This window comes from Cyanistes caeruleus, chromosome 11, assembly GCF_971803275.1.
Source record: "Cyanistes caeruleus chromosome 11, bCyaCae1.hap1.1, whole genome shotgun sequence".
Lineage (NCBI taxonomy): Eukaryota > Metazoa > Chordata > Aves > Passeriformes > Paridae > Cyanistes > Cyanistes caeruleus.
In genome coordinates, this window is record NC_141711.1 from 20,926,684 (window position 1) to 20,947,944 (window position 21,261).

The 21,261-nt window shown below is 54.1% G+C and overlaps 2 protein-coding genes across 18 annotated transcripts; both read right to left on the bottom strand.

Moving 5' to 3' along the window:
- Positions 1-553: 553 nt before the first annotated feature.
- On the bottom strand, positions 554-8,183 carry LOC147651100 (uncharacterized). The gene is made up of 9 exons (XM_086846543.1): positions 5,994-8,183; positions 5,472-5,549; positions 4,718-5,384; positions 3,993-4,064; positions 3,535-3,606; positions 3,261-3,338; positions 3,075-3,173; positions 2,322-2,487; positions 554-1,795 (listed from the first exon to the last, which is right to left on the bottom strand). Exons 3-9 carry the CDS (start codon positions 4,737-4,739, stop codon positions 1,351-1,353), a joined length of 954 nt encoding a protein of 317 aa, XP_086702669.1. The 5' UTR covers positions 4,740-5,384; positions 5,472-5,549; positions 5,994-8,183; the 3' UTR covers positions 554-1,350.
- Positions 8,184-9,097: 914 nt separating this feature from the next.
- LOC147651101 (uncharacterized) lies at positions 9,098-18,249 on the bottom strand. 17 transcript variants are annotated; one of them, XM_086846467.1, is made up of 24 exons: positions 17,771-18,249; positions 17,352-17,420; positions 16,903-16,974; positions 16,635-16,706; positions 16,446-16,547; positions 15,887-15,994; positions 15,525-15,596; positions 15,365-15,436; positions 15,176-15,277; positions 14,620-14,724; positions 14,264-14,335; positions 14,104-14,175; positions 13,927-14,019; positions 13,391-13,510; positions 13,002-13,073; positions 12,826-12,897; positions 12,637-12,726; positions 12,081-12,185; positions 11,720-11,791; positions 11,560-11,631; positions 11,383-11,475; positions 10,856-10,975; positions 10,064-10,226; positions 9,098-9,532 (listed from the first exon to the last, which is right to left on the bottom strand). In XM_086846467.1, exons 1-24 carry the CDS (start codon positions 17,865-17,867, stop codon positions 9,370-9,372), a joined length of 2,250 nt encoding a protein of 749 aa, XP_086702593.1. In that variant the 5' UTR covers positions 17,868-18,249; the 3' UTR covers positions 9,098-9,369. The 17 variants fall into 17 exon arrangements, with proteins under 17 accessions (XP_086702593.1, XP_086702589.1, XP_086702591.1 ...); XM_086846463.1 differs by having other exon boundaries at positions 12,637-12,738; XM_086846465.1 differs by having other exon boundaries at positions 12,826-12,903.
- Between the last annotated feature and the right edge of the window lie 3,012 nt (positions 18,250-21,261).

Sequence of the window (21,261 nt, forward strand, 5' to 3'; positions counted from 1 at the left end):
GGGGATGCAGCGGGGAGCCTGAGGGGACGGAGAGAAAGCGCCGCTGTCATTTCCAGCAGTTGGGGCCGCTCTGTGTTTCTCCGGCCCCGGCCCAGGAACGTGCGGGGGACTCAGCCTTTTGGTTTCCCGAGGATAGTGAAGTGTTCTCGCCGGTGGTCCCTGGGGCATTTCCGTCTCCTGTGTCCCATCTAAAGGAGGTCGGGTGACTGTCCCCCGCCCCGCTCTCCCCGAATACCCAAGTCCCCTCCTGTGAGTTTACTCCTACACCTTTGTAGGCATTCGAAGGAGTCTGTGTCTGTTATTTCTTATCTTAGCGTGTTTAACATTGATTTGTAAAAAGTTGTTAAGTTTGCTAGCTGTGAAAAATAATTGGTTCTTTCTGAAACTCGCACCCTCCAAAGAAGTCCTGTTAAAATAATCAGCCCAGACCCCCAAACTTTGCCTCTTCCTGGCGTTCCCTTTGCAAGAATACATTGTGAAATATAACCCAGAAGAGTCCCCCTTATGGCTTCTGTTATAAATTGTCGTGACAAAATAGAAGGGACAATTTATATAATAATTAATGAAAGCCAATTTTTATTAATTCAGCAAGCAGTAAAGCAAGCAAAAACCCAGCTGGGGGCGAGCCGGAGGACACTTCCTCTTAAGTGTCCTGCACATGGCGCGCGCCTTGGCTGAGGAGGTTCCCTTTTTTATACAGTCCCTGCATCTGTGTCTTCCTGGATCGCATCAGCACCTGCGCCTCCTGTTGCTAGGGGGTCTTCTTCTGCCTCTTGGTGGTCGTGGGTAGGCAATTGTCCTTAATAAGGAGATGTTCTACTTCCCCTTTGTACAGCCGGATAGCATTTTGCAGCTCCAGATCTGCAGTTTCAGCTTCTTGCCTTCACAGCCACATATGTGGTCATTGTGGTTAGGCGTTTCTGCAATGTTAGCTTTTTTAAAACAACCTTAGCAATCATGTTTTAGTAATAATATTTAATTTGATTAACAAATAATAAAAATTTATTACAGCTTCTTTACTTGGTCTATAGACTTGTGCTCAGAGGGAATTGGACTGCTCAAATCCTGATCTAAACCCAGACAGCAGCTCTGGCCAAGATCCATCCTGGCAGTGGGCCGGAGAGAGAAGAAAACCTGTATTTGAGCTAGCTGGAAAACTCTGGCTTGAGTCACCGGCTGCTCCTGGACATGGAGCTCAGCCGGGGCTGGTGCCGTGTGGGCTTTGCTGGTGGTACCAGCCAGACACTGGGGTAACAGTTTCAACTCTTTATTTGAACGCAAAACATGGGCCAATATTTAAACACAAAACATGGGCCAAGGCCTGCTCTGGTGGACAGGGGCTGCCCACCTTCAGTCCTGGCCAGGGTGCAGGGCCAGGGGGCTCAGGGGCAGAGGGTCTCGCTTTGGAGGTTTGGGTTTTATGACGCCCTCAAAACGGGGCTGCACCCGCAGCAAAGCAGATGGGGACAGAGCTGAAGCGCAGGGATAACAGGTCAAGTGCTCGCTGACTAAAGTCTTTGTCAGGTCTTCTGAAGGTGCAGAGGTGCTCCTGATCAGAGAGGAGGCAGCTGAGGCCCCATCTGCTCCTGGCACAAAGGGCACCTCCTGCACACTAGGGAGCAGATCCAGGGGGGTCTGGGGCATAGGGTTTAGCTTTGGAGGTATAGGTTTTGGGACACCCTCAAAATGGGGCTGCAGCACAGCAGATGGGGACAGATTTAAAGACCAGGGATGACAGGTCAGCTTCTCGCTGAGTGGAGTCTTTGGCTGGTCTTCTGAAGGTGCAGACGTGCTCCTGTGGAGAGAGGAGATGGCTGAGGCCCCCAGCTGCCGCTGGCACACAGAGACCCTCCTGCACAGCAGGGCCCAGAGCGGCCAAGACTCCCCAGCACGGCTGCAGCTGCTGGCACAGCTTGGCCCAGCTGCAGAGCTGCCCCTCAAGGCCCCGGCGAGCAGGGGATGGCTCTGGGCAGGGTCCCTGGCCAGGAGCAGGCCCCAGAGCACCTCTGCCTTTCAAGGGCAATCTCATTCCCGCTCTTCCTCCTGCCCACCTTGCTTTGCCTCTGCCTGCTGCTCCTGGGGCTGCTCTTGGCCAGGCAGCCTCAGTGGCAGCCAGCTCTGGCTGCAGCCCAAGTGGGCTCCCCAGGACAAGGCCCAGCAATTAGGAGGCCAATAAAAGGGCTGAGCAGCAGCAGAACCCTCAGCAGAGTTCTTTGGGCTACCAAGGACTATCCACAAGTCCACAGCAGCCTCACTGGGAATGTTTACTATGAGCAGCCTTTCAAGAAGCTGTTTGACGTAGAGATCAGCAAAACACTCACCCTTTTCTGTTCCAGCAATACCAGATTCCAGCACAGCACATCATCAGAAAAAGGGCTCCAGCAACCAAAATGGCCATTAGCTTAATCAAACCATGTGTTCCCAGGCTGAAAATTCTTCTCATGCTTTCCCAGATAGTCTGAGCATGAGTTGTGGTGCCGGCTGAATCTGTGGGAGCAATGGGCAGCGTGAGCCCGTGCTGTGCTCTGCTGCTGAGCTGGCAGCACGGTGGATATGGCCAGGATGTTCTCTGTTTCCCCCAGAGCTGGGGCCTGCAGGCACCTTGCCTCCCCATTTTGCACAGGACATCTCAGTACCCAAAACCCCTGAGCTTGCATGGTATAATTCCTCTGCGCTGTGCTGGTCTTCTTCAGGCAATACTTGTCAAAGATATGGATAAGGATCAGGAACAAGCCCATGCTTTTGGAACTGCTCTGGAGCCCTCCCTCTTCCAAACACCCCCTATAGCTGATCTAGCCCGAGACCGAAAAATTTCAGGGGATCTCAGGATGTGCATGGCCTGTGATATACTTGGGGCTCCCTGTCAGCTGATGCCAAATGCCTTCCTGCAGAGGCTGGGGAGAAGCTGCAGCCAGGCCAGGCTGGGAAACAGCCCTGCAGGCTGTGAAAGCAGCAGAGGGGAAGTGAGGCTGCCATGGATCCCTTCCTGCTGTGCTGGGCACGGCGTGTCCAGATGTGCAGAGAAAGTCCCTGGGTGCTGAGTCTCAGGAGAAGGCTGAGGGACATGGACCCACCTTGTCCTCCCTGCACTTCTTTCTCTGTTGGTCTCAGGAAATCATTTGATGATAGAGACTTTTTGGTTCCATTATCTTGGGTCTTTCTTTTTGGAGGACCTTAACACAAAGTATTTCCATTTCCCAGGAATGGATCCCAAAAAACCAGTCCCCAGCCTGTGGGGTCAGGAGGGACACACCACTTACCCCTGCGATGGGAGCCAGGCTTGGGTGCAGTAACCACCTCAAGATCTGGGGAAGCGCTCCCTGCAGACACACCTGTAACTAAACAGCCACAGAAGCTTCTCTCATCTCTGCTGATCTGCACAGGCAGCTCTGAGCTGCAGGAGCTGTGAGGGGATCGCGCAGGCCAAGGGCACACACGTGCACGGCTCTGTCCTGGCACCTGCAGCGATGCTGCCCTGACCGAGCTCTGGGCTCTGAGCTGGCCGCTCTCCCTGGGGGAAAGGCCTTGACCTACCCTCACCACCTCTCTGAGGCTCAGTCCTGGGTGTGGGTTGAGAAGCTGCATCACCTTCACCAAGCGGCTTGGCTGCAAAGAAAGGCAGGACAGAACAGCTGCTGTGGCTCTATAGGAGATTCTCAGGGTCCCTGGGGCCAGCAACGGAGCCGTGCAAGGCACAGGCCCGGGGCACAGCCCTGGGCCTGGCCCCTTCCCTCTCTGCTCCTCTCCGTGGCTACACAGAGCATGCAGAAAGAGACACTGGTATTGCACATGGGAAGAAGATTGACAGCTAAACGCTCCTTCCTGCCACTGACAGGGATCCTGTGGGATCCCTCCAGGCTGCAGGAGGCAGTGGGACAAGATTTCCAGAATCCATGACCCCTGAGATTATGTTAAGGGAAATGGCACATGGCTGAGCTCTTGCAACCTTGACATTGATTATTCTGTAAGTAAAAAGGGAATTGAGAACTTGCCTCCAACATCCTCCAAGAATTTCAGACCATTTTCCACCAGGGCTTCCACGTAATCCATATCACAATCCCAATCTACAACGGAGCACACATGAGAACACTTTTCAGTCCATTCTGGGATCCCCTTCTGCCTTAGGGGACTGGGCACTACAAGGGGTTTGGGTAAGGCCATGGGAGCTATGTGTCAATGGACAGGGCCAAATCTGTAGAGGGGCCTGGGGAGCTCTGGGCTGGCTCCTGGTCACTCTCCACCCTCTTTCCGTGCCCTGTGCAACATCCCTGGAGAGGAAAGTGGGGCAGCCGGGGGCTCCTGGGAGCTCTCTCCCCTCCCAAAGAGAAAACCCTCCCTAAAGCCCTGGGGAAAACAACAGCAGGCAGTGCCACAAATATCCCTTCCCCGCTCCATCCCTCCTGCCCTCCCTCTGCTGGGACAGCTCCTACAGCCCAAGGGGACAGAGCCAGGCCCTCTCAGGATGCAGTGGAGCCTTGACCTCCCCCTCTGCCCATTCCCCACCATGGACACCCTTTTGCAGCCACTGCTGGGTTTTGGGACGTGTCTCCCATGCAGGGAGCCCAACAGGACTGATCAGTAGCCGACTGTCCTGAGCCTGCTGGGGATAATTCCTCTGGGCTGTGCCGGTCTTGTCCAGGCTGTGCCTGCACTGCCAAGCAGCAGAGATGGCAGCTCAAGCCTCAGCAGGGCTCAGGCCCAGAGGCACAGCAATTACCTCCTGGGACTGTGCCTGGCATGGCCTCCCTTCCTGCAGCAGAGGCTGCCAGTGAACCACTGCTTCCTCCGGGAAACACCGCCTTCAGCACAGCCTCTTCATCCACTTCTGCAGAAAGGAAGAGGCAGAGCTGGATCAGATGGAAACATTCCCCACTGGGGAGGTGGCATCTTCAGAAGGCAATGCTTGTCAAAGGCATGGTTAAAGATCAGGAAAATGTCCATGCTGTTGGGGCTGGGCCATAGCACTTCTTCCTGCAAACAGCTGCCCCTCCTGGTCTGCCCCAAGATCAGGAAATTGCAGGGGATCTCAGGGTGTGCATGGCCTGTGCTGCACTTGGGGCTCCCTGCCCGCTGATGCCAAATGCCTTCCTGTGGAGGCTGGGGAGAAGCTGAAGCCAGGCCAGGCTGGGGAACAGCCTTGCAGGCTGTGAAAGCAGCAGCAGGGCAACGAGGCTGCCATGGATCCCTTCCTGCTGTGCCAGGCACGGCGTGTCCAGATGTGCAGAGAAAGCCCCCGGCTGCTGAGTCTCAGGAGAAAGCTGAGGGACATGGACCAACAAGGTGCTGTTCTCCCTGCTTGAATTCCTTCAGCATTTTCCACATGACTTCAAATGGCCCCAGGGATTTCTTGTCTGATGTGTGTTTGGTCTTTTCTGTTGGAGGAACTTAAGAAGAAATATTTCAACCTCCCAGGAATGGATCCCAGAAAAGCAGTGCTCAGGCTGTGGGGTCAGCAAGGACACCCTACTCACCGCTGGGATGGGAGTCAGGCTTGTGTGCAGCATCCAGCCCAGGAGCTGGAGAAATCCTCTCTGCAGACACACCTGTAACTGAAACAGCCACAGAAGCTTCTGTCACCTGGTCCCTGACAGGCTGTCAATGATTATTCCTCCATGGGATACTGAGAGCATACCTGCAGGAGGCCCAGTGGGCTTCACAACTTTATGCAGCCAAGCTAATGGAGAAACCTTGCCAGGAACCTTATCTGGAAGGGTGCACACATGAGAACCTTTTTTAGGGTATTCTGGGATATTCTTCAGCCTTAGGGAACTGGACACTGCAGTGGGGCTGGGTAAGGCTGTGGGAGCCACATCTGTCCTGAATGGACATGGCCAAAGCTGCAGAGGGGCCAGGGGAGCTGTGGGCTGCCTCCTGGTCACTCTCAACACCCTTTCCATGCTCTGTGCAACATCCCTGAAGGGCAGGCACTGCCAAGCAGCAGAAGTGGCAGCTCAAGCCTCAGCAGGGCTCAGGCCCAGAGGCACAGCAATTACCTTGTGTTACTGTGCCTGGCATGGCCTCCCTTCCTGCAGCAGTGTCTGGCACAGAATCAATGATTCCTTCGGGAATTGTTTCCTGCTGCACAGGCTCTCGTTTCATTCCTGGAGAATGGAAGAGGGACAGCTGGATCAGATGGGGCTGTTCCTCATTGCGGAGGTGCCATCTTCAGGAGGCAATATTTGTGAAAGGCATGGATAAGGATCAGCAAACACCCAGGATTTCAGGATTGTCCCAGGTTGGTCCCTTCTCCAGAGAGCTCCCTGGGGCGGGGGACCGGGCCCTTGGCCAGCTCCTGCGGGGGAGCAGCTGAGCCCCTCCACAGGCCCAGTGAGAGAACGGGGCCCCCAGAGCCTGGCAAGGGTGGGTGTGGGTGGGGAAACCCAGGGCATACCAGCCCTGGAGAAGATGAAGATATGTTTACAGCTGCTCCTGTAGTATATAATAAAGGCAGAGGAGCAATGCAAATCCAACCTCGGCCTTTCAATTACCAAGTGATCAGAGAGTTATGTAAAATAAATAAATAAAAAAAATTTGGCACGGATAGTGAGGTTTTAAGTGGAATAATAAGAACTATATTGAAATCACAGGATTTAATTCCTGCTGAGCTTAAAGATTTATTCCAGTGTCTACTGACTCCTGCTAATCATTCTAAATCATCCTCAGAATCACCCTAAAATAGGCACATTTGTAAACAAAGTATCACATGTGAATCACAAACACAAATCCAGCTTAGCAAAGAAGCAAGGCAGCATGACAGGCAGTTCTGTGTTAGCATTAGCAGTCAGGTTAAACAAATCTATTTTACGGAATGCCCTCTTCTTCAGTGCCTGCCCTGATGCTCTGCCATCTCACACACTGGAGTGTGATTCACATACTGCAGCCCAGGGTTAGGTTTTTGCAATATTTTAAATGGGTGTGGTCAGCACGATTGCTGGGGATAAGTTACTAGAGAACTAAACAAAATGTGTGCACCATCCCAGGCTGGACCTGACTAGGCCCATGAATTTTAGAAAGATGAGGACAAGGTAGCAGAGCAAATAGAACAATATAAAAATCAGCTGAAAATAAAAGCAGGAAATGGTAAAGGAGGTTTATTGGTTAACAAATGGTTATTTGTGCACTTTTGGGGGTTTATTTATCTTGGGTGCAAAGCAAAATCAAAAGCTCCCAAATGCCCAAAAGATTGGAAATGTAGAATGTACTCCATAGCAGACTGTCAGACCACTGGATCCTTCAAACAATGTTATCATGGTGCAAGAGTGGCAGCTTGAGCTGGTGCCTCTGGGGGACCCTGAACCAAGAACCCCTGGGCTTTTATACCCTCCCAGCTGAATTGTGATAGTCTGGGGTCTTCCTGCTGTGTGCCAGTCACTGTGTCCCCAGGCCCTCTGCTGAGCTATCCCTCTCCTACAGTCAAGTTTAGTCCATCAAATTTGGCTTTCCTCTCTGATCCACCATGAGGACCACAAGAGCACACCGTCCTGAGGGTGTAAAAATACCTGCTCTTGCTGGAATATTGCTATTGTGTGTTAACTCTGAAGGCAGAGAGGGCATCTGTAGGGATGTGAACTCGTTTCCCTTGTCCCAGCCGTGCTGCACACAGCAGAGCTCCTGGGTGTTGGTGCTGGCTGGGACAGCACCACGGGCCTGACAGGGAGTTGCAAACAAATCGTTTTCAAAAAATCAGCACATATTAGAACACACTATTTAGCCTGGGATTTGAAGTTGTTTCTCAGTTCATCTTTAGAAAGGCCTAAAGAAGTCTCCTATGAATTGTTTCTCTCCCTGGCAAGTTCAGTTGCGGCCCCGAATCGCCCTCAGCATTCCCAAGGTGCTCACTCGGAGCCCCGTTCTGTGGGGAGAGCACGGCACAGAGCGAGCCGCTCCTGCCCGGGCTGCCCACAGGCCCGGAGAGCCGGGCAGGCCCCACGGCTGCTCTGGCATCGGTTCTGTTCCCCTCTGTGCTGGCTGGGGCCCGGTGCCGCCGCTCTGCCGGCTGGGCTGTCTGTGTTCCCAGCACGGATGGAGGCAGTGCAGGCCATGGCCCCTCGTCTCGGGGTGCTCAGCACCACCCGAGCCGTGCCTGTGCAGCAACCACCTCGGCCCCTCGGCACCGCCATCCCGGCACGGCGGCTGCCCCTGGGTGCCCCTGGGCCGTGGCAGCTCCGAGCCGGACCTGCCCCAGGAGGGACCCCGGGAGGGACCCCGTCCCCTGAGTGCCTCAGAAGAGACTCCAGCCCCACTGTGTGCAGTAGGAGGGACACAAAGCACCAGCAGGCTGATGGGAGCCCACAGCCCTCTCCACATCTCAAATAAGAATGCAAACCCCCCTCATGTACCTCAGGAGAGACCCCATCACCCTGCACAACTTGGGAAAGATCCCAAACCCCCTGCATGCCTCACATAGGATTCCAAATCCCTTGCACGACTTACAGGGAACCCCAGTGCCCTCCATACCTCGGAGGGAACCTGAAGTATCCCTGTGTGTCACACAAGGGACCCCAGCCTCCCGTGCACCTCATGGGGGACTCCAAAGCCCGCACGTGCCTTACAGGGAAGCCCAGCCCAGCTACACCGAGTGTTTTGACCTGGAAATCAAGTGTAGTTGCAGCTGGGTTCTTGTGCCTCCAGTGCTGTTTTTCAGCCCCATTGGGGCCCACAGCTACCTGGCCCTTCCCTTCCCTTCTGGCCCTTGCCCAGAGCAGCAGAGCCTGTGCAGCACCCTGCAGGATTGGTGATGGCCCACCGGTTAGGTCCTATCAAGTGTGTGTTAACTGGGGAGAGACTTTGTTTTCCCTGCTGACATTGCTGGTCAGGCTGTGTCCCTAGAGATGGTCTTGATGGTTCCCTCTTTTCCTGGGAACACCAATGGAGGAGGTACAGGCTCAGGTGATGCCACTGAAGGAAATGTGCCCTCAGCCCAGGGATGCTCAGCGTGGCTTCCCCAGCCCCTTAGGGCCCAGCCACTGGTCACAGCAGCCCCTGCCTGGCTCCTGCCTGCCCACACCATGGTCAGCCCCGGCAGCTGCTGGACATGGAGCTCAGCCAGGGCTGGTGCTGTGTGGGCTTTAGTGGCGGTACCAGCCGGACACTGGGGTAACAGCTCCATCTCTTTATTTGAAGAGAAGAAGGGGCCATCACCTACACTGGCGGATGGGCTCACCTTCAGTGTTGTTTACAGGGCAGGGCCAGGGGGCTCAGGGACAGAGGAAGGGCCATGTTGGTCTCAGGTGTGGCTGGAGGGTGCTGGGCTGGTCTTGGGGTCTCTACAAGAACTAAAGAACGGGCTAGGCCGGGGCAAAGGGAGATCAAAAAAGGGAGTGAAAGCAGCTTGGGGATATCTATGGGGAAAAGAGGGGGCAGTGGGATCTACAGGGTTATAGGAGGTTTCTTCAAAGAGAGCAGTCCTGGGATCCTCTTCGCAGGGTTCTTCAGACGGTTGCTCAGGCCCTTGTTACTGCCAGAGGTGCTGCTCAAGCTGTCTGTGTGTTTAGTGCAGCCACTGTCCTTCAAATGCTGTCCAGAAGTGCTCCTGTGAAGAGAGGAGATGGCTGAGGCCCCCAGCTGTCGCTGGCACACAGAGACCCTCCTGCACAGCAGGGCCCAGAGCGGCCAAGGCTCCCCAGCACAGCTGCAGCTGCTGGCACAGCTTGGCCCAGCTGGAGAGCTGCCCCTCAAGGCCCCGGCGAGCAGGGGACGGCTCTGGGCAGGGTCCCTGGCCAGGAGCAGGCCCCAGAGCGCCTCTGCCTTTCAAGGGCAATCTCATTCCTGCTCTTTGTCCTGCCCACCTTGCTTTGCCTCTGCCTGCTGCTCCTGGGGCTGCTCTTGGCCAGGCAGCCTCAGTGGCAGCCAGCATTGGCTGCAGCCCAAGTGGGCTCCCCAGGACAAGGCCCCACAGTGAAGAGGCCAAAGAAAGCCCCAGGCAGCAGCAGAACTCTCAGCAGGGTTATTTGGGAAACCATTGGCTACCCACAAGTCCACAGCAGCCTCCCTGGAAATGTTTCCTGTCTGCAATAGGCTTTCAAAAGAAGCTGTTGGAGGGAAAGATGAGCAAAACACTCACCATTTTCTCTTCCAGGCATAGCAGATTCCAAAGCAGCACAACATGAAGATAATCTCCAAACAAAGCATGCCTGCTATTAGCTCTATCCAGCAGAACATTCCCTGACAGAAAGCCCTTTCAATGACCTTCTGGGAACCAGGAACTTGTGTTGTGCTGGTTGCATCTACGGAAGCAATGGGCATTGTGAGTCCATGCTGTGCTGCACTGCTGAGCTGGCAGCATGCTGGGTATGTCCCGTAGATTCTCTGTTTCCCCCAGGGCTGGGGTCTGCAGGCACCTTGCTGCCCCTTGGCACAGGCTGTGCCACCCAACAGAGCCCAGAAGGCCGGGAGCAGAGCCCAGGGACAGCACAGCTGCTTGGGCAGTGGCTCCTTCCAGGGACTCAGGCCAAAGCCATCCCTGAGCAGCCAGAGCCACCCCTGACCCTCCCTGCTCTGTGACAGCTCCCGCAGCCCAAGGGGACAGAGCCAGGCCCTGTCAGGAGCCAGTGCAGGCCCTGACCAGTTGGGAGCCAGGGCTGGCTGTGGCCCTGGGCTCTCAGCAGGGCTCCCACTCGGAGCTGCTCCTGTGCCTTGGGCCTCTGGGCACTCAGGGCCAGCTCTGGGAACAGCTGCAGAGGGAGTGATGTTGGTGCATGAGTCCCATTTCCCAAGGGCTGGGAATGAGCTCCGGAGGCCTCGGAGCTGAGGCACCTCCAGCTTTGGCTGCCACTGCACTGTGCAAGGGCCGGCCCTGGGGGGAGAGCTGCTGGCACACAGCCCCGCCGAGGGCTGAGCCCAGCACAGCAATTACCTCCTGTGTCTGGGCCCGTACTCATGTGTGCCATCCCATTCCTTCCTGCAGCAGAGGCTGCCGACGAGTGACCGCTGCCTGCAGGAAATGCTGCCTTCCACAGAACCTGTATGTCCATGTCTTGAGAAAGAAAGGAGCCAGCTGGATCATATGGAACTGTTCCCCATTTGGGTGGTGGCATCTTCAGGAGCCAGTATTTATCAGTAACAGGGACCAGGAAAGTGCCCAGGTTATTTGGCCTGGGCCAGGGCCCTCCCTCCTCCAAACAGCTGCCCTTTCTGATCTGCTCAGAGACTGGGGAATTGCAGGGGATCTCAGGGTGTGCATGGCCTGTGCTGCAGTTTGGGCTCCCTGTCAGCTGATGCCAAATGCCTTCCTGTGGAGGCTGGGGAGAAGCTGCAGCCAGGCCAGCTTTCATGAGCCTTGCAGAGCATGAAAGCGGCAGGGGGCCGTGCAGGGCACAGCGTGTCCTGATGGGTCCCTGGCTGCTGAGTCTCAGGAGGAGGCTTAGGGGGACATGAACCCACCAGGCCCTTTCTGCAGTTCCTCCACAATTTGTTTCCAGATGTTGTTTGACGCCAGTGATTCCTTCTCTCCTGTACGTTTGTCACTCAGAGGACCTCAACAGAAAACATTTCCATTTCCCCGTGGTTCCCACAAAACCAGTGCTCATCCTGTGGGGTCAGCAGGGACACACTACTCACCCCTGCGATGGAAGTGGGGCTTCTGCACACTAATCAGCAAAGGAGCTGGGAAAGTCCTGTCTGCAGACACACCTGTAACTCAACAGCCACAGAAGCTTCTGTCACCTGGTCCCTGACAGGCTGTCAATGATTATTCCTCCATGGGACACTGAGAACATACCTGCAGGAGGCCGAGTGGGCTTCAAAACTTTATATAGCCAAGCTAATGGTGAAGCCTTGCCAGCAACCTTATCTGGAAGGGAGCACAGATGAGAAGATTTTTCAGAGTGTGCTGGGATCCCCTTCAGCCTTAGGGAACTGGGCACTGCAGTGGGGCTGGGTAAGGCCGTGGGAGCCACATCTGTCCTGAATGGATATGGCCAAAGCTGCAGAGGGGCCAGGGGAGCTGTGGGCTGCCTCCTGGTCACTCTCAACACCCTTTCCATGCTCTGTGCAACATCCCTGAAGGGCAGGCACTGCCAAGTAGCAGAGGTGGCAGCTCAAGCCTCAGCAGGGCTCAGGCCCAGAGGCACAGCTATTACCTTGTTTTACTGTGCCTGGCATGGCCTCCCTTCCTGCAGCAGAGTCTGGCACAGAATCACTGCTTCCTTCAGGAATTTCCTGCTGCACAGGCTCTCGTTTCATTCCTGGAGAATGGAAGAGGGACAGCTGGATCAGATGGGGCTGCTCCTCATTGCAGAGGTGCCATCTTCAAGAGGCAATATTTGTGAAAGGCATGGATAAGGATCAGCAAACACCCAGGATTTCAGGATTGTCCCAGGTTGGTCCCTTCTCCAAACAGTCCCTCGACCTGATCTAGCTGGAGACTGAGAAATTGCAGGGGATCTCAGGGTGTGCATGGCCTGTGCTGCAGTTTGGGCTCCCTGTCAGCTGATGCCAAATGCCTTCCTGTGGAGGCTGGGGAGAAGCTGCAGCCAGGCCAGGCTGGGGAACAGCCCTGCAGGCTGTGAAAGCAGCAGAGGGGAAGTGAGGCTGCGATGGGTCCCTTCCTGCTGTGCCGGGCACGGCGTGTCCAGATGTGCAGAGAAAGCCCCCGGCTGCTGAGTCTCAGGAGAAGGATGAGGGACATGGACCCACCTTGTGCTCCCTGCTTGAATTCCTTCAGCATTTTCCACATGACTTCAAATCGCTCCTGGGATTTCTTCTCTGAGATGTGTTTGGTCTTTTCTGTTGGAGGAACTTAAGAAGAAAGATTTCAACCTCCCAGGAATGGATCCCAGAAAAGCAGTGCTCAGGCTGTGGGGTCAGCAAGGACACCCTACTCACCGCTGGGATGGGAGTCAGGCTTGTGTGCAGCATCCAGCCCAGGTGCTGGAGAAATCCTCTCTGCAGACACACCTGTAACTAAAACAGCCACAGAAGCTTTAGTCACGTGGTCCCTGCCAGGTTGTTAATGAATATTCCTTATTATATATATATAATAATATATATAATGAATATACCTGTAGGTGGCCCAGAGGGCTTCAAATCTTCGTATCTCAGGGCTAAGGAACGAGCCTTTCCAGCAACCAAATCTAGAAGTAAACCAGGATGAGAATCATTCCCATGGTGTGCCAGGGCTGGCTGTGGCCCTGGGCTCTCAGCAGGGCTCCCACTCCCTGCTCCTGTGCCTTGGGCCTCTGGGCACTCAGGACCAGCTCTGGGAGCAGCTGCAGAGGGAGTGATGTTGGTGCATGAGTCCCATTTCCCAAGGGCTGGGAACGAGCTCCAGAGGCCTCGGAGCTGAGGCACCTCCAGCTTTGGCTGCCGCCGCACTGTGCAAGGGCCGGCCCTGGGGGGAGAGCTGCTAGCACACAGCCCCGCCGAGGGCTGAGCCCAGCACAGCAATTACCTCCTGTGTCTGGGACCGTACTCATGTGTGCCATCCCATTCCTTCCTGCAGCAGAGGCTGCCGACGAGTGACCGCTGCCTGCAGGAAATGCTGCCTTCCACAGAACCTGTATGTCCATGTCTTGAGAAAGAAAGGAGCCAGCTGGATCATATGGAACTGTTCCCCATTTGGGTGGTGGCATCTTCAGGAGCCAGTATTTATCAGTAACAGGGACCAGGAAAGTGCCCAGGTTATTTGGCCTGGGCCAGGGCCCTCCCTCCTCCAAACAGCTGCCCTTTCTGATCTGCTCGGAGACTGGGGAATTGCAGGGGATCTCAGGGTGTGCATGGCCTGTGCTGCAGTTTGGGCTCCCTGTCAGCTGATGCCAAATGCCTTCCTGTGGAGGCTGGGGAGAAGCTGCAGCCAGGCCAGCTTTCATGAGCCTTGCAGGGCATGAAAGCAGCAGGGGGCCGTGCAGGGCACAGCGTGTCCTGATGGGTAGAGAAAGCCCCTGGCTGCTGAGTCTCAGGAGGAGGCTTAGGGGGACATGAACCCACCAGGCCCTTTCTGTAGTTCCTTCACAATTTGTTTCCAGATGTTGTTTGATTCCAGTGATTCCTTCTCTCCTGTACGTTTGTCACTCGGAGGACCTCAACAGAAAACATTTCCATTTCCCCGTGGGTCCCACAAAACCAGTGCTCATCCTGTGGGGTCAGCAGGGACACACTACTCACCCCTGCGATGGAAGTGGGGCTTCTGCACACTAATCAGCAAAGGAGCTGGGAAAGTCCTGTCTGCAGACACACCTGTAACTCAACAGCCACAGAAGCTTCTGTCACCTGGTCCCTGACAGGCTGTCAATGATTATTCCTCCATGGGACACTGAGAACATACCTGCAGGAGGCCGAGTGGGCTTCAAAACTTTATATAGCCAAGCTAATGGTGAAGCCTTGCCAGCAACCTTATCTGGAAGGGAGCACAGATGAGAAGATTTTTCAGAGTGTGATGAGATATCCTTCAGCCTTAGGGAACTGGGCACTGCAATGGGGCTGGGTAAGGCCGTGGGAGCCAGGTGTCAGTGGACATGGCCAAAGCTGCAGAGGGGCCAGGGGAGCTGTGGGCTGCCTCCTGGTCACTCTCAACACCCTTTCCATGCTCTGTGCAACATCCCTGAAGGGCAGGCACTGCCAAGCAGCAGCGGTGGCAGCTCAAGCCTCAGCAGGGCTCAGGCCCAGAGGCACAGCAATTACCTCCTGGGACTGTGCCTGGCATGGCCTCCCTTCCTGCAGCAGAGTCTGGCACAGAATCACTGCTTCCCTCAGGAATTTCCTGCTGCACAGGCTCTAGTTTCATTCCTGGAGAATGGAAGAGGGAGAGCTGGATCAGATGGGGCTGTTCCTCATTGCGGAGGTGCCATCTTCAGGAGGCAATATTTGTGAAAGGCATGGATAAGGATCAGCAAACACCCAGGATTTCAGGATTGTCCCAGGTTGGTCCCTTCTCCAAACAGCCCCTCGACCTGATCTAGCCGGAGACTGAGAAATTGCAGGGGATCTCAGGGTGTGCATGGTCTGTGATATACTTGGGGCTCCCTGTCAGCTGATGCCAAATGCCTTCCTGCAGAGGCTGGGGAGAAGCTGCAGCCAGGCCAGGCTGGGGAACAGCCCTGCAGGCTGTGAAAGCAGCAGAGGGGAAGTGAGGCTGCGATGGGTCCCTTCCTGCTGTGCCAGGCATGGCGTGTCCAGATGTGCAGAGAAAGCCCCCGGCTGCTGAGTCTCAGGAGAAGGCTGAGGGACATGGACCCACCTTGTGCTCCCCCCTGCATTTCCTTCAGCATTTGCCGTGTAAGTTCAGATCGTTTCAGGGATATCTCTTCTGCTGTATCTTGGGTCTTCTCTCTTGGAGGACCTTAGAACAGAATATTTCCATTTTACTGGAATGGATCCCACATAACCAGTCCTCACCTTGTGGGGTCAGCAGGCACACACTACTCACTGCTGTGTTGAGAGCTGGGCTTGGGTGCAGTAACCAGCTCAGGAGCTGGGACAATGCTCTCTGCAGACACACCTGTAACTCAACAGCCACAGAAGCTTCTGTCACCTGATTCCTGACAGGTTGTCAATGATTATTCCTCCATGGGACACTGAGAACATACCTGCAGGAGGCCCAGTGTGCTTCACAACATTATGCAGCCAAGCTAATGGTGAAACCTTGCCAGGAACCTTATCTGGAAGGGTGCACACATGAGAACCTTTTTTTAGGGTATTCTGGGATATCCTTCAGCCTTAGGGAACTGGACACTGCAGTGGGGCTGGGTAAGGCTGTGGGAGCCACATCTGTCCTGAATGGACATGGCCAAAGCTGCAGAGGGGCCAGGGGAGCTCTGGGCTGCCTCCTGGTCACTCTCAACACCCTTTCCATGCTCTGTGCAACATCCCTGAAGGGCAGGCACAGCCAAGCAGCAGCGATGGCAGCTCAAGCCTCAGCTGGGCTCAGGCCCAGAGGCACAGCAATTACCTTGTGTTACTGTGCCTGGCATGGCCTCCCTTCCTGCAGCAGTGTCTGGCACAGAATCAATGATTCCTTCGGGAATGGTTTCCTGCTGCACAGGCTCTCGTTTCATTCCTGGAGAATGGAAGAGGGACAGCTGGATCAGATGGGGCTGCTCCTTATTGCAGAGGTGCCATCTTCAGGAGGCAGTATTTGTGAAAGGCATGGATAAGGATCAGCAAACACCCAGGATTTCAGGATTGTCCCAGGTTGGTCCCTTCTCCAAACAGCCCCTAGACCTGATCAAGCTAGAGACTGAGAAATTGCAGGGGATCTCAGGGTGTGCATGGCCTGTGCTGCAGTTTGGGCTCCCTGTCAGCCAGTGCCAAATGCCTTCCTGCAGAGGCTGGGGAGAAGCTGCAGCCAGGCCAGGCTGGAAGACAGCCCTGCAGGCTGTGAAAGCAGCAGTGGGGAAGTGAGGCTGCGATGGATCCCTTCCTGCTGTGCCAGGCATGGCGTGTCCAGATGTGCAGAGAAAGCCCCCGGCTGCTGAGTCTCAGGAGAAGGATGAGGGACATGGACCCACCTTGTGCTCCCCCCTGCATTTCCTTCAGCATTTGCCGTATAAGTTCAGATCGTTCCAGGGATTTCTCTTCTGCTGTATCTTTGGTCTTCTGTCTTTGGGGAGCTTAGAACAGAATATTTCCATTTCCCAGGAATGGATCCCGCAAAACCATTGCTCAGGCTGTGGGGTCAGGAGGCACACACCACTTACCCTGGGAGCTGGGCTTGTGTGCAGTAACCATCCCAGGAGCTGGCAAAGTCCTCCCTGCAGACACACCTGTAACTAAACAGCCACAGAAGCTTCTCTCATCTCTGCTGATCTGCACAGGCAGCTCTGAGCTGCAGGAGCCCTGAGGGGATCACGCAGGCCGAGGGCACACACGTGCACGGCTCTGTCCTGGCACCTGCAGTGATGCTGCCCTGACCGAGCTCTGGGCTCTGAGCTGGCCGCTCTCCCTGGGGGAAAGGCCTTGACCTACCCTCACCACCTCTCTGAGGCTCAGTCCTGGGTGTGGGTTGAGGAGCTGCATCACCTTCACCAAGCGGTTTGGCTGCAAAGAAAGGCAGGACAGAACATCTCTTGTAGCTCTGTAGGAGATCCTCAGGGTCCCTGGAGCCAGCAAAGGAGCCGTGCAAGGCACAGGCCCGGAGCACAGCCCTGGGCCTGGCCCCTTCCCTCTCTGCTCTTCTCCATGGCTACACAGAGCACACAGGAGACACTGGTATTGCACATGGGGAGAAGATTGACAGCTAAATGCTCCTTCCTCCCACTGACAGCAATCCTGTGGGATCACTCAGGGCTCCAGTGGGACAAGGTTTCAAAAACGCATCACCGCTGAGATTATGTTAAGGGAAATGGCACATGACTGAGCTCTTGCCACCTTGACATTGATTATTCTGTAAGTAAAAAGGGGAATTGAGAACTTGCCTCCAACATCCTCCAAGAATTTCAAGCCATCATTCATTACTTCCAGGTAATCCATGTTATGATTCCAATCTAGATTGGAGCACAGATCAGAACCATGTCCATGGTGCATTCTGGGATCCCCTTCTGCCTTAGGGGACTGGGCACTGCAAGGGGTTTGGGTAAGGCCTTGGCAGCCAGATGTCAATGGACATGGTCAGAGCTGCAGAGGGACCTGGGGAGCTGTGGTCACTCTCAACACCCTCTTTGCAGTCCCTTTGCAACATCCCTGGAGGTGTGGCAGGAGCAGCCCAGGGCCCCTGGGGACTCTCTCCCTCCCACAGAGGAAACCCTCCCTTATGCTTTGGGGAAAACCATTCCCAACGCTTCCCAGGGAGAAGGGAGTGCTGTCCCGAGAAAGGGGAACCAGGCCGTGGGCTCACCTGCTCCCTGTGCTCGCCAGGGAGCAGCCTGGGCAGCCCTGTCAGGCAGGGCCACTGCCAGGAGGAGCAGGAGGAAGAGGCGCAGAGGAAAGGCCATGGTGCCTTTCCCTCTACCAGTCCTCCAGCTCTTGCTGTCACCACTGTCCTCACAACGCTGTCCCAGTGTCAGCACCGCTGCCACCGCCGCTGCTGCCACAGCCGCTGCTGCCACCGCCGCTGCTGCCACCGCTGCTGCTGCTGTAGCCGCTGCTGCTGTAGCCGCTGCTGCTGTAGCTGCTGCCACCACCGCTGCTGCTGCTGTAGCCGCTGCTGCTGCTGTAGCCGCTGCTGCTGTAGCCGCTGCTGCTGTAGCCGCTGCTGCTGTCGCCGCTGCTGCTGTCGCCGCTGCTGCTGTCGCCGCTGCTGCAACAGTCGCAGTCAAGGACTGACTGCTCCGTCCTTGTGGTGCTGTGCAACCACGGGGCTCTGCCACCTCTGTGACCTCAGAGCCTGCCGTGACCTCAACCTGTGTAACCCCAGAGCCTGCTGTGACCTCACAGCCTCGGCTGTACCCCTTGAGTGTTCTCCCATCTGACTGCCCTGATTGTAAATCTTTTACTTCATCAAAGGGCCATTGCTAAACAAAACCTTGGTTTTGTCTGCTGACATTGCTGGTCAGGTGTTGCTAGAGGACACGAACTATAGAACGAGGGTTCCAATCACACACAGCAACCAGAGTTTTTTTCAAGAGGCAAAAATCCTTTATTCTGGGGTTTTTCAACACTTTTATAAGGTGTTCTGATACAGGTTATCTTGACTGGTAGAAGGAACAATACCTCCCTCATCTCATTGATGGGAAAAGAGAAAAACACTCTCAGGACATCTGTGTCTTGTTTTGGCAAATGAAAGCTTATTTTCATAAACAGTCCTTGAGAGAGAAAAACTCCTCAAAAGACTTTCTCTTGGGAACAATCAGCTCCCGAGAGCATGAAATTCTCTCAGGTTCAGAAAATCATGTCCACAGTCAGGCTGCATCCCTGGTGTTGCTCTTGATGGTTCCCTCTTTTCCTGGGCACTCCAGTGGAGGAGGTGCAGGCCCAGGTGATGCCACTGAAGGAAATGTGCCCTCAGCCCAGGGATGCTCAGCTTGGACTCCCCCAGCCCCTCGGGGCCCCACTGCTGGTCACAGCAGCCCCTGCCTGGCTCTGGGCAGGGTCCCTGGCCAGGAGCAGGCCCCAGAGTGTGTCTGCCTTTCAAGGGCAATCTCGTTCCCGCTCTTTGTCCTGCCCACCTTGCTTTGCCTCTGCCTGCTGCTCCTGGGGCTGCTCCTGGCCAGGCAGCCTCAGTGGCAGCCAGCACTGGCTGCAGCCCGAGCAGGCTCCCCAGGACAAGGCCCAGCAACATGGGTGTGCATGGCCTGTAGGTGCTTTGTGAGGGAGTGGAGATTTTTATGGTGTAAGTTTTAGAAACATTTTAAGCTCCTGATCAAAATTCGAGATATATATATATATAAAAAAAAAGGGAGCAATTATTGTGAGGTGCCCCAAGAAGGCAAAGATTTGGTTTCAGGTAAGTACTGTTAGAGGGGAGGCAGGGCTGAAATGCTCAGCTAGTGTGAATTTTGACCTCCTGCTTTGGGGGATGGGCTGTGTGAGGCCTGGATGAAGTTGCCCCATTCCAGACTCCTGGTGAAGGGCGGCCCAGAGGAGTTGGGTTTGAGCCCCTGGGGTTTCTCCCTTGTTATGTTTCTAGTGGTCCTTGACTCTGAACTCCACCCTAGTTCTGTCCCTCAAAACCCCTCACCCTGCCTTTGTTCAGGGCTGTAATAGATTGCTATTGTTTGTTAATCAAATTTAATATAATAAGATTGTTTAATGCAATATGATTGCTGAAACTCTTTGCTTAATACAATGTGAGAGCTGAAACTGTGAAAGGCCAAACCACAATATCCAGCTGTATAAACAAGAGCTGAATCTGCAGAAAGGCCAAACCACAATATCCAGTTGTACAAACAATAACAAGAACATCTCCTCATTAGAAGTCATATAACTGGTATAGAACCAATGCCTGCGCGCTCACATCAAGAATGAGGCAGATTACAACCACCTAGCAACTAGCGACACAAGCACAGATGCAACCCAGGAAAAGTAATGAAGACACGTATACAGGAAATATGAACTGTATATAAGGGGAAACTTTATCAGCCAAGGCACCGCTGCTGGTGGAGTGGAGACTCCCCGGCCCGCTTGCTGAATTAATTAAATTGATTTTCATGAATGATCATTTAAATTGGCTCTCTTATTTAGTCACGACAATTTGTAACAGGGGCTCTCTGTCCCTGAATCTGAGTTTGTTCCCATGCTGAATAAATGGTTTCATGAACAGAAGCCCGTCTCGTTCCTGTCCCATGCTGGTTCCTAGTAATTGTAGCTTCTCTGGACATGATGCTGTGGTTGCAGACTGCAGCAATGGGTCTACCCATGTTCAGCTGTCTTGATGGCTGTTTCTGTGGTCAGCAACACTTGCACAGGTCTATGCTACTTTGCTTCTAGTGGTGCTTCTTTCTACTCCTTAACCAGTCTCCTGCCTGGATGTTGTGAACAGCAAAGTCCAAAGGCAAGGTCTGTGCCAGCTGAGTTTCCTGTTGAAGAGATTTCACAAGAGTCAGTATCTGGGCCACAAATTGTTTTAAATATACATCACTTATCTTTAGCCCTGCCCCAGGCGGAGAATTACAAGGATAAGGAATTCCAAACATCAATTCAAAGGGAGATAGTTGAATATCCCCCCTGGGTCTGGCCCTTATTCTTACTAAAGCCAGTGGCAAGAGCCATACCTACAGCATCTTAGTTTCTATCACCAGCTTCAGAAGGTGCTTCTTTATTTCTCCATTTATCCTTTCAATCTGGCCCGAACTCTGGGGGTGCCAGGGGGTTCCATTGTATCCCTAAAGCAGTCATTACTCCTTTAAGAAATTTTCCTGTAAAATGAGTTCCCCTATCTGAGTCTGTTGCCTCCACAATCCCATATTTTGGAATGATTTTTTTCAAAAATACTTTAATAACTGACCCTGTAGTTGCTGAAATGTCTGGAAACGCTTCTGGCCACTCTTTTAACTGACATACTATTACCAGAAGATATTTAAATCTTGCCACTTGAGGCATTTCAGTAAAATCTACCTGGCATCTCTGAAAGGGATGTACAGGCCAAGGCCTCCCTCCCCTGGCAAGTTTCTTAGTAACTGTTACTTGTTTTGGCACAAATCAAACAATCTTTAATAGCTTGCTTTTCTAGGGTAAAAAGACTTACAGCAGCACACATTTTGAGGAAGGCTTTTGTCAGTCTTTGGGAGCCTTAATGCCTTTCATGAAGTTAACAACAGTAAGGTCGAAGCTTTTGGCATCTAATGTTTACCATTCCTTACAAACTAATTATTTTCACTTATTCTTTGCCTTACTCTTTTTAATTATCTCAAGTTTCACTGGCGGAAAAGACTGGTTTTTTGGTAGCAG

Bases quoted from the DNA above. Each gene is read 5' to 3' on its own strand.
- LOC147651101 (XM_086846461.1), bottom strand. From the start codon at position 17,867: ATGGCCTTTCCTCTGCGCCTCTTCCTCCTGCTCCTCCTGGCAGTGGCC. The intron at 12,186-12,636 runs GTGGGTCCATGT...TCCATTCTCCAG, and splicing joins ATTCAAGCAGGGAGCACAAG to GAATGAAACGAGAGCCTGTG. The intron at 10,227-10,855 runs GTAATTGCTGTG...TTGCTTCCGTAG, and splicing joins TACGGGCCCAGACACAGGAG to ATGCAACCAGCACAACACAA.
- LOC147651100 (XM_086846543.1), bottom strand. From the start codon at position 4,739: ATGCCAGGCACAGTCCCAGGAG. The intron at 4,065-4,717 runs GTAATTGCTGTG...GCTCCGTTGTAG, and splicing joins GCCAGGCACAGTCCCAGGAG to ATTGGGATTGTGATATGGAT. The intron at 3,174-3,260 runs GTAAGTGGTGTG...CTTTGTGTTAAG, and splicing joins GCCTGGCTCCCATCGCAGGG to GTCCTCCAAAAAGAAAGACC.